The 12,466-nt window shown below is 43.6% G+C and overlaps 1 protein-coding gene across 1 annotated transcript in view; it reads right to left on the minus strand.

Moving 5' to 3' along the window:
• The window catches only part of LOC110537326 (nectin-3-like protein), an 82,329-nt gene that overhangs the window by 3,554 nt on the left and 66,309 nt on the right, over positions 1-12,466 (minus strand). Inside the window, exons 6-7 of the mRNA XM_021623275.2 lie at positions 9,775-9,919; positions 5,387-5,489 (exon numbers count right to left, since the gene is read on the minus strand). Coding sequence (XP_021478950.1) covers positions 5,387-5,489; positions 9,775-9,919 — 248 coding nt within the window. The remainder of the gene's footprint in view (positions 1-5,386; positions 5,490-9,774; positions 9,920-12,466) is intronic.

The raw sequence follows: 12,466 nt of genomic DNA on the forward strand, positions 1-12,466 counted from the left end.
CATGTGTTTCAGACATAAGGAAGTGGATGGCTGCAAACTTTCTACTTTTAAACTCGGACAAAACAGAGATGCTTGTTCTAGGTCCCAAGAAACAAAGAGATCTTCTGTTGAATCTGACAATCAATCTTAATGGTTGTACAGTCGTCTCAAATAAAACGGTGAAGGACCTCTGCGTTACTCTGGACCCTGATCTCTCTTTTGAAGAACATATCAAGACTGTTTCAAGGACAGCTTTTTTTCCATCTATGTAACATTGCAAAAATCAGAAACTTTCTGTCCAAAAATGATGCAGAAAAATTAATCCATGCTTTTGTCACTTCTAGGTTAGACTACTGCAATGCTCTACTTTCCGGCTACCCAGATAAAGCACTAAATAAACTTCAGTTAGTGCTAAATGCGGCTGCTAGAATCCTGACTAGAACCAAAAAATTTGACCATATTACTCCAGTGCTAGCCTCCCTACACTGGCTTCCTGTCAAGGCAAGGGCTGATTTCAAGGTTTTACTGCTAACCTACAAAGCATTACATGGGCTTGCTCCTACCTATCTCTCTAATTTGGTCCTGCCGTACATACGCAGGCCTCCTAATTGTCCCTAGAATTTCTAAGCAAACAGCTGGAGGCAGGGCTTTCTCCTATAGAGCTCCATTTTTATGGAATGTTCTGCCTACCCATGTGAGAGACGCAAACTCGGTCTCAACCTTTAAGTCTTTACTGAAGACTCATCTCTTCAGTGGGTCATATGATTGAGTGTAGTCTGGCCCAGGAGTGTGAAGGTGAACGGAAAGGCTCTGGAGCAACGAACCGCCCTTGTTGTCTCTGCCTGGCCGGTTCCCCTCTTTCCACTAAGATTCTCTGCCTCTAACCCTATTACAGGGGCTGAGTCACTGGCTTACTGGTGGTATTTCATGCCGTCCCTAGGAGGGGTGCGTCACTTGAGTGGGTTGAGTCACTGATGTGATCTTCCTGTCTGGGTTGGCGCCCCCCCCTTGGGTTGTGCCGTGGCGGAGATCTTTGTGGGCTATACTCGGCCTTGTCTCAGGATGGTAAGTTAGTGGTTGAAGATATCCCTCTAGTGGTGTGGGGGCTGTGCTTTGACAAATTGGGTGGGGTTATATCCTTCCTGTTTGGCCCTGTCCGGGGGTATCATCGGATGGGGCCACAGTGTCTCCTGACCCCTCCTGTCTCAGCCTCCAGTATTTATGCTGCAGTAGTTTATGTGTCGGGGGTTAGGGTCAGTTTGTTATATCTGGAGTACTTCTCATATCTTATCCGGTGTCCTGTGCTCTCTCTAATTCTCTCTTTCTCTCGGAGGACCTGAGCCGTAGGACCATGCCTCAGGACTACCTGGCATGATGACTCCTTGCTGTCCCCAGTCCACGTGGCCGTGTGAAACTGCTGCTCCAGTTTCAACTGTTCTGCCTGCGGCTATGGAATCCTGACCTGTTCACCGGACTTGCTACCTGTCCCAGACCTATTATTTGACCATGCTGGTCATTTATGAACATTTGAACATCTTGGCCATGTTCTGTTATAATCTCCGCCCGGCACAGCCAGAAGAGGACTGGCCACCCCTCATAGCCTGGTTCCTCTCTAGGTTTCTTCCTAGGTTTTGGCCTTTCTAGGGAGTTTTTCCTAGCCAACGTGCTTCAACACCTGCATTGCTTGCTGTTTGGGGTTTTAGGCTGGGTTTCTGTACAGCACTTTGAGATATCAGCTGATGTACGAAGGGCTATATAAATACATTTGATTTGATTTGATCAACATTCAGGACTCGAACAACCCAGTTTATAATACAGTTTATCTCATGGCATTGTTGAATACTCCTTTCTGATTGACTTGAAGGGAATTCTAGTGTGTGCATTATTTCCCAATAACATACATTATATTTGCACGGTATAATTCAATGGCTATAGATCATTTTTACAAGTTTTGTTTGACCTGCTTTTCAAAGCAAAAGTCGAATTGAAAACAGTATTGGTATTGCTGAATTCGGTTTTCATAATAGCAAGCTAGGATTGATGGTTTGGTAGGCTAAACTAGCAAGTATGTTTGTTTGGTTACCATGGCAACTACTGTTGCTATCTAGTAAACTTGCTAGCTACTTCAGTGGGTGTTGAACACATTTCAACGCTTGCACATCTTGGAACACACCTTCCCATGTTGTTCATTATTTTCCATAGAATAAATAGCCCATCGTTGATCATTCTTTACGAGTAGTATAGCTAGTATTCTACAGTATACTACAAAATGATATTCTTCTTTAAGTACTAATTACACATGATAAAGGGATACTACAGTGTATAGTATAGTATTCTCCAGTATACTACATTTCACTACAGTTTACTACAGAATTCTAAGTACTATAATATTCTGTAGTAAACTGTAGTATTTTTTATGTGGGATGTTAGGAGCAGTGTGGTGTAGTACCACAACCCTAACCTAACCCTAGCTTCATATCTACATCACTGTTCAACCTTAACCCTTAACCACAACCCTAACCCCAGATGTAGCCCTAACCCTAGCACCACCTGCAACCCTACACATAATAAAGTGTATAGTTTTAATGTCACGGGCACAAGTACAGTGAAATGCCTTTCTTGCAAGTTCCAAACCCAACAATGCAGTAATCAATATCAATGTGGTACTAAAAATAACATAAGAGCAAAAACACACAAGAAATAAAAAATTAAGTAACAAGCTATTTACAGGGTCAGTTCCAATACCATAATTTACAATGTGCTGGAATATTGGAGTGATAGAGATAAATACTGCATGCATTGGGTATGGTGACTACGCATCAGGATATATGATAAACAGAGAAGCAGTAGCATACATTATGATTGTATGTGAGCATGTGTGTATGTGTGTAGAGTCAGTATAAATGTGTGTGCATGTTATGTGTGTTGTCGTGTCTTTACTATCATTAACTGAAGACTGATAGTTTTTATCAAAGATTCTCTGTAATTAGTATTATGCGATTAGACTGATTAATCATGTAACTGTAATTACTAGGAAGTCGGGGCACCAAGGAAAAATATTCAGATTACAAAGTTATCATTTCCTAAAATAACTTTTCGGATATTTTATCTGATCAATTAATGAATTATTTACTTTACCTCACGTTAGTCTCATTCCAAACGTCGTAAATTGTTGGTTATCTGCACGAACCCAGTCTTCACTATGAGTCATCCATACATCAATTGTCTTAAACAATTTATTTATTACTAACTAAGTAATTCACAGAAATGCATAAACAAACAAACAAACAAGGTAAATGTGGTTACATGAAATGATAGGAGAATATGCCCTAGTGGACTAAACCTGCATGGTGGCTTGTTAGACAAAATGGGAAGTGGGGGTCGACTAAGAAGTCACTACAGAGTGATAATTATAACAATTGAAATGCTAATCCTTTGCACATGAACGCTCACTCATTCGGGAACAATTGCAATCAATATATATATTTACGCTCAGTGTGTCGTCTTGATCACTGGTGAAAAGTTAGTTTATTTTGTAGAATTGTCTGTCTCTCTCCCTTTCTCTCTCGGTTGTGGTTAGAGGGGATAGTTCAGAGTGACATTCATTAATTTGTTATAGAATGGGTGTTTCGGCGGTTGTCTGTCTTCGCGTTCAATGATACCGAATTCCTAGCTGGGGACTAGTAATTAATATCAAAGACTTGTTCTTATTCTGTCGGTATCGACAGTCTAAGAGTTTAACCACGTGGTATGGTTAAAAGATTCAGCAATGGTCTACAATCTTTGTACTCCGGTGATTGAGAGAAACATGGTCTGCAACCTTTAGCCATCTTGTAATTGAGGTAAGCTCGGTCTGCTGATCGAAAACCAGAGTGGGGGTTTTATTCGGAAGGGCCGAAAAAGGGCTGTCCCAGGAGGCCTGACCCTAACTGGGCTCAGTGGCGGTCCTCTGATTTAGTTCAAATCAAAAGGGAATTGTTTTTTTCTTCATTAAACAGTCCAAAATCATATTACACAATTTCACAAACAGTATCATACTCACTCATTCATCTTATGCAACAATTAGATGTAAACCTCATATCTGAGGCTATTATATAAACAGCGTTATGGTAATGTGGCCACACCGTCTCCCATGAGCTTCCCCAAGTTGTAACAAACGGACCAGTTCGTAGCTGGATTCTTCACCGATTTTTTATACTTTCTCCGGAACATTACATTTGTTCATACCTCAAGTTCTGTGAGGTGGAAGGATTTCCTTTGTTCTCCATGAAAATCTACTCTCTCTATACTGTGTGGCCATGTGGCAGGGTCTTCTCAGGAAAATACGACCTCTCTGACCACAGCAACCTAGTTGAAGGAGGCAAAGGGGGAGGCAGGGAGAGGGGGATGGGGCTTGCTATACCCAAAGAGGCCAACGTCATGACAGTGTGTTGGAGTGTCAGTGTGCGTGAGTGTGTAGAGTCCTGTGAGTGTGCAGAGACAGTGCAAAAAAATAAAAAAAATACAATGGTCAACTCAGATAGTCTGTGTAGCCATTATTTTAGCTATTTGGCAGTCTTATGGTTTGGGGATAGAAGCCTGTTGGTGTCAGATTTGATGCACCGGTACCGCTTGTCACGCAGAAGCAGAGAAAACAGTCTATGGCTTGGGTGGCTGGTGTATTTAACAATTGTACGGGCCTTCCTTTCACACCGCCTGATATAGAGGTCCTTGATGGCAGGGAGCATGACCCCAGTGATGTACTGGGCTGTCTGCACCACCCTCTGTAGTGCCATGCAATTGAGGGTGGTGCAGTTGTCATTCCAAGCAGTGATGCAGCCAGTCAAGATGCTCTTAATGGTGCAGCTGCATAACTTTTTAAGAATTTGAGGGCCCATACCAAACCTTTACCACTTCCTGAAAGGGAAGAGGAGCTGTCGCGCCTTCTACACAACTGTGCGCGTGTGAGTGGACCAATTTAAGTCCTTATTGATTTAGACCCTGAGGAACATGAAGCTCTCGACCCTCTGCATTGCAGCCCTGTCGATGTGGATGGGGGTATGCTTGCCACTCCGTTTCCTGTTGTCCACGATCAGCTCCTTGGTCTTACTGACGTTGAGGGAGAGGTTGTTGTCTCGGCACCACACTGCCAGGCCAGTGTGGAGATTGTTGCCAGTGATCAGGCCTAATACCTTTCGTCAGCAATATTGATGATGGTTTGAGTCGTGTTTGGCCACTCAGTTGTGGGTGAAGAGGGAGTACAGGAGGGGATTAAGCACACACCCCTGTGGGGCCCCTGTGTTGAGGGTCAGCGTGGTGGAGGTGATGTTGCCTACCCTCACCACCTGGGGTTGGCCCTTCAGGAAATCCAGGATCTAGTTGCAGAGGGCGGTGTTCAATAGTAGCAGTGTAGCAGTGCAGTGTTTACCTGTGACAGGGAGGCCACCTGTGGTGCATGGACAGCCAGAGGGATGGCTGGGGGTCTCTCTGTGTATGGAGGAGGCGGCTTGTGTGTTGGAGGTAGATCAATCCTGCAGGGAGACAGGAGAAAATAAAAAACATTTGATGTCATTCTTAAAATGTAAGCAGACAGTGACTAAAACTCGTAAGACATATTATTGTGAGATGGCAAACCAGGTAATTGCAAAGTGGTTGGACCAGATTAATTAAATTGTTAGGAACGGTTTCCACTGTGAATTAAATCAATTGCAGACTAGAATTGACAGGTGCTAAGCCGGGTTAAATAGAATCATTAGGTTAACATCCATCCCTAATCAAGGCTCACCTCACGCTTGGCTTACCAATCAACCTAATCTCCTCCCACATCCTTCAAACCCCACTCAAGTTCCTCTCAACATCAATCCCCCTCCACCAGAAAAACACTGACCAACTCCCCTCCAATGGATCCTATTCTAAACACTAGTTGTAAAAACCCTCCTCCTACTTCGCCTCACACAACCATCACAGCATCTTCACTCCACTACACTGTCAGCTCTTTCCTCTACACTTTAATCCTGTTTTGGAGAGATGTGGTATCATCTCTCTTGCTCTAACTCCAAATTGTTGTCCTTCACCCAGGTCATACAAACAGGGACATGTAATATTAGGCTGTGGATGTACTTCCTATTATTGTAGTGATGACCCTCACACTCCAGAGAATTGGAAAGCAGCTTGAGTTCATAGTTAATTTTTGCAACCTTCCCCCACTGATCAAAAACACATACACTTAGACCTGTGGTCATTTATTACCTCTCGTCATAATCATTGATTTCTAAAAAGATTGATCACCCTAAAGTGCATCCCTTATAACTGCCTTACTCCTAGGACTCCAGCTCCTTCTCTCCTACTTGGATGACACCTGGAGAGAAGACATGGTTGATGTATAGTTAATGAACTTGCGTGTGTTTCCCACAGTAGCCTGTGTGACAGTAGACTGCACCGGCTCCATTAGGAGAAGACCTGGGCTTTAATGTGTGTGTGATGACAGAGAGGGATGAGGCCTGGAACCACTCAGCCGGGCCCACAGGGTCAATAGGGACGCCCTCAGGGGGACACAGCCGGGGTTACACTCAGGACGACCGGCTTTTTTTTGGCATCAGACACACACCAAGAAGGCCCAGAGTAGGGTAGACACACCCGTCTGGACCTCTGTGTGTGTGTGTGTGTGTGTGTGTGTGTGTGTGTGTGTGTGTGTGTGTGTGTGTGTGTGTGTGTGTGTGTGTGTGTGTGTGTGTGTGTGTGTGTGTGTGTGTGTGTGTGTGTGCGTGTGTGTGTGCGTTTGTGTGGTGTGTTTGAGTAGTCGAGTAATGTGGCACACACACGCATGCAGGGACAGAAAGTATTTTTTTCCATTCGCACACAGCTGTTCAATACTGGGTTTCAGATCAGGGTCATGTTTCTTTTGGCCAGACTGGATGTATTAGAGTCTTCTCCAACAGTCAGACTGAGAATCAGCTCTCACACTCACCAGCTCCAAGGCTGTGGGGACAAACGGCTGTAGAATTCAAATGTGAAACTCCAGTGAAAGAGCCAGAGTCGAGATTTAACAAAGCGATCAGACTACTATCATAATGGTTAAATAACACCTTGGATCAATGGCGAAACTAGTGAAACAATCTAGGCTTATTATCATCATTATTATCAGGATTAAACTAGTGCTCTTAATCAGAAACTGCTAGAATGTAAGGATAGGGTTTGGGTGAGTAAGTGTCAAGCATACATTCAGTTGAAGTCGGAAGTTTACATACACTTAGGTTAGAGTCATTAAAACTCGTTTTTCAACCCCTCCAAAAATGTCTTGTTAACAAACTATAGTTTTGGCAAGTCGGTTAGGACATCTACTTTGTGCATGACACAAGTCATTTTTCCAACAATTGTTTACAGACAGATGAGTTTACTTATAATTCACTGTATCACAATTCCAGTGGGTCAGAAGTTTACATAAACTAAGTTGACTGTGCCTTTAAACAGCTTGCAAAATTCCAGAAAATGATGTCATGGCTTTAGAAGCTTATGATTGACATCATTTGAGTCAATTGGAGGTGTACCTGTGGATGTATTTCAAAGCCTACCTTCAAACTCAGTGGGAAAATGGTAAAATCAAAAGAAATCAACCAAGACCTCAGAAAAAAAATTGTAGACCTCCACAAGTCTGATTCATCCTTGGAAGCAATTTACAAACGCCTGAAGGTACCACGTTCATCTGTACAAACAATAGTACCCAAGTATAAACACCATGGGACCACGCAGCCATCTTACCGCTCAGGAAGGAGACGCTTTCTGGCGTCTAGAGATAAACCTTCTTTGGTGCGAATGGGGAAAATCAAGGAAGAAGCCACTGCTCCAAAACCGCCATAAAAAAGCCAGACTACGGTTTGCAACTGCACATAGGAGCAAAGATCGTACTTTTTGGAGAAATGTCCTCTGGTCTGATGAAACAAAAATACAACTGTTTGGCCATAATGACCATCGTTATGTTTGGAGGAAAAAGGTGGAGGCTTGCAAGCCGAAGAACACTATCCCAACAGTGAAGCACGGGGGTGGCAGCATCATGTTGTGGGGGTGCTTTTCTGCAGGAGGGACTGGTGCACTTCACAAAATAGATGGCATCATGAGGGAGGAAAAGTATGTGGATATATTGAAGCAACATCTCAAGACATCAGTCAGGAATTTAAAGCTTGGTCACAACTTATTGTGGGAAGCTTGTGGAAGACTACCCGAAACGTTTGACCCAAGTTAAGCAATTTAAAGGCAATGCTACCAAATACTAATTGAGTTTATGTAAACTTCTGACCCACTGGGAATGTGATGAAAGAAATAAAAGCTGAAATAAATAATTCTCTCTACTATTATTCTGACATTTCACATTCTTAAATAAAGTGGTGATCCTAACTGACCTAAGACAGGGAATGCTTCCTAGGACTAAATGTCAGGAATTGTGAAAAACTGAGTTTAAATGTGTATAAGGTGTATGTGCTAAAATGTATGTAAACTTCCAACTTCAACTGTATAATCAAACACGCACGCACGCACGCACGCACGCACGCACGCACGCACACACACACACACACACACACACACACACACACACACACACACACACACAGAAAGATCCAAACAACCCCACCTCCCGCAAGCTGAGAGGGTCTCCATAGGCTTTATCCTAAACTGCTACAATGACAGATGAATGAGAGCCTTTTAGCAGGACTGCCTACAGCCCAACAACTCCCATTCTCTCTATTGTAATGTACATTAATGTACTGTATTGTACATTCATGTATTAATTAATGTACATTATTCTGTATTGTAGTTGAACCCTCCCCTGCATGCAATGTTTAACAGTGTGCAATGTACGTTAACAAAGGCTGTAGAACCACAGACTGATTGTTCCCACATCAGACACATCCTCCTCAGCTCACTGTGTTTATCTCTGTCTCCCTCATGAAGAACATCATCTGGGAGTGATGCTCTGCTAGGATCCGCCCACTTCTATGGAATGGGAGCGGCTGATTGGCCAGCTCGTCCCGGGTGTCAGAAACTGAATCTGTGAATGGACGGTGAGGAAATGCAGACAGACAGGGGAGGTGTGGGATTGAGGAGGCCTTTCATGAACAAAAGGGAAACAGAGATTATGTAATCCCTGTGGGGATAGAGATGCCGGGTGGATCTCCATATCTATGCTGTAATAGGAGGATAAACCAATGAGAAAAACATGCTATTGTTTTTCTTCACATCCTGTATTGGGAAATGTGTGTATTTGTGTGTGTCTGACATAAAACCTCATCCTAAAAGGAGGACAGGAGGACACACAGATATGAGTTTAAATATTATACCAGCCACTTCTTTTGCAGCTTCCAAATCACTAGAATCAACTTAATCACTAGAATCCACCTACACACACATGGTCAGATGCCAGTCACAGACCTCTTGGGCAGGGAGTGACCCAACTCTCATGTACTGTAAATAATTGAATCTAAAAGTTCCTTCCTTCTCCTTGCCCCAACGTTAACATGAGGGCAGGTCTAGCAATAGAAACTTACTCAGCTAAACAAGACAAGGAACTCCTGCCAAGACTGCAATTACCTGTCACACCTCAACTTTATACCACCACCTCTTTACTTCCCTGCACCAGACTCCATTTTATGGTACACTGCAGTGGAATGACACAAAACGCAGTATGTGTAGGAAAGCCCTTTGGATTTGAGTTAGACTGTATGCTGATATGATACAGTCCCAAAACATATCAGTTGACAATATAACTCATGGTTTAATTGATTAGCTACTGCCGTAGTATAAGGTGACATCACTTTAACTCACACTTTGTCTGTGTACGCTGGGGGCGAGGTCTTCCGTGCGGTGAGGATGATGATGGTGAAGACGGTAATGAGGAAGAGGGCGAGGACCGCCCCCATCACTGCCCCTGCCACGGCAATGGAGTTGTACCTCTGTTCCTGAGACTGGTCTGGAAAAGAACACAGACGGATGATATGAAACAGCACAGACACAACACCACGTAATAGAGCAGTGTGGATATCATGCAGAAATAAGTGAGAATATACAAATCCAGGAACATTCTAAGAGTGTAACTGGAGGTTTAAGAGGCTATGTGTGATGTCTGTGTGTGATGTGTGTGAGAGCGAGAGAGTTTGTTGTGTGCTGCAGGCAGGTGTCTTGCTCTGTCTCCCAGCAGTACTAACTACAGTAACAGTTTCATTAGGGGCTCCGTGCTGCTCCTGCTGAAGGCTCTCCCCTGCAGGTCTCCAATACTTAACTTGGCCTCATTCACATTTCACCTCAACCTCCATCTTTCTCTATCAGTCTTTCTCCCTGATCCTGTGAATGTAAGGTGGCTTGGCAATCTCTCTCTGTTAACTCTGTTAGATTACATGCTCGTTATCCATGTTGGGGGTCCAGAGAGGGGGATTAGCAATAATGATGATTAATTAAGATTAATTAAATTCACAGAACCCTGGCCTGTGGCCAGTGAGGTGGGGAGGGCACTTATACAACCTAGTGGCATACACACAACTTTTATGGGGCCCGGTTGAACATAACAGTGTGGTTGCTTATTAGTTAGTGGCATGAAAGAGGGCTGATAGGGAGAGAGAGAGATCCTATGAGCTGAGTGGGGTGGTGATGTCGGAGACAGGCGTGAGGTCTGTAGGTGAGAGGAGAGTGTTGCAGGGTGTGTGGATGTCCATGTTTAACTTTTCCATGACCAACACCTTTAAGAGGATCAGATAGTAAAAGAGACAAGAACTGCCAAGGTTATAAAACTCCATCCTGGCAATGCATTCCAAAACTACAAACTGACCCAGGCAGAGGGTTAAACCTCTCAGGGTTTCAATGTTTCACTCAATCTCCTAATCCACTGGTTTCAGAAGAGTGCTACATGCTGACAGAGAGCCAATCCCAATCCCCCTGAAAGGCCAGAAGGAAGCAGAAGTTTACGACCGAATCCCGCTCCTAACCCAGTTTAGGTCAGGGCGACCCTCAGAGGTGACTGAACACACCTCACTGACCTATAGAGGTCAAACTGAGGGTGGGAGGGGTCAGAGGATGCCCCCTGAGACAGTCACCCACCCTAAAATCACCACAAGTAAGGTCAAGGGTCACATGGTTACTGGGACAAAAGCTAGCCATGAGGGAGCAGATGCTCATGTAGAGGGCGGGTCAGATGGAACGAGGAGGCGGGACAGGAAGAGTGTGGGTGGTCGTGGTGTCACCCTCTCAAGCATCTGTCCCTATCAGACACCAGCTAGCAGCACAGTCGGGCACAGTCCTGGTGGTCCCCACTACTCTGTTTGTTACAGTCGAGCTCAATCTTTATTTAAGAACTAACTGATTACTAAATTAAATCTTTTCACATTCATTTAGAATGTTCCCTACCCTGCTGTCTGCACTGCGGGTTGTCGAATCTGGTTCGTAAAGTATCACTAGAATCTCTTCATATCTGCTGAAGGTGATAAGACAAATCATTGAATATATGTGTTAATTGGGGGTTTCAATGCAATTCAAGCATAACAGACTGAAACTGTTGGAGAGCTGGTGTTAAATTAACATTCCGGTCAGTACTATAGTATTAGGCCAAGGTGAGACCTTGAACAACTTTCATAGACTAACTACTGAAAGAAGAGCAGATCTATAACGTTGCACGCTGAGAGCCAGGAAGCAAGCTCAGGGATTGAGTGTATTAATAAATAAACACAACATAACACAAAATAAGAAACACGTACAACGCACAGACATGACACAGAAACAATGACGCCTGGGGAAGGAACCAAAGGGAGGGACATATATAAGGCAGGTAATCAAGGAGGTGATGGAGTCCAGGTGAGTGTCATAATGCGTGTAACGATGGTGACAGGTGTGTGCCATAATGAGCAGCCTGGTGACCTAGAGGCCGGAGAGGGAGCACACATGGCAAGATAAAAAAGAATAAGAAATTCTGGAAAAGCTGTGTCCTGATGACATACAGTGCCTTCAGAAAGTATTCACACCCCTTGACTTTTTCTGCATTTAGTTGGGTTACAGCTGGAATTTCAAATGGATTAACACAATGGCACAATGGTCTACACACAATACCCCATAAGTGGAATTATTCTTTTAGAATTTTTGACTAATTAATAAAAACGAAAAAAAAAAAGTTGAAATGTCTTTAGTCAATAAGTAAGTATTCAACCCCTTTGTTGTGGCAAGCCTACATACGTTCAGAAGTATACATGTGCTTAACAAGTCACATACGTTGCATAAACTCTGTGTGCAATAATAGTGGTTAGCATGATTTTTGAATGACTATTTCATCTCTGTACCCCACACATACAATTATCTCTAAGGTCCCTCAGTCGAACAGTGAATTTCAAACACAGATTCAACCACAAAGACCAGGGAGTTTTTCCAACGCCTCACGAAGAAGGGCACCTATTGAAGACATTGAATATCCCTTTGAGCATGGTGAAGTTATAAATTGCACTTTGGATGGTGTATCAGTACACCCAGTCACTACAAA

This window comes from Oncorhynchus mykiss, chromosome 12, assembly GCF_013265735.2.
Source record: "Oncorhynchus mykiss isolate Arlee chromosome 12, USDA_OmykA_1.1, whole genome shotgun sequence".
Taxonomy (NCBI): domain Eukaryota; kingdom Metazoa; phylum Chordata; class Actinopteri; order Salmoniformes; family Salmonidae; genus Oncorhynchus; species Oncorhynchus mykiss.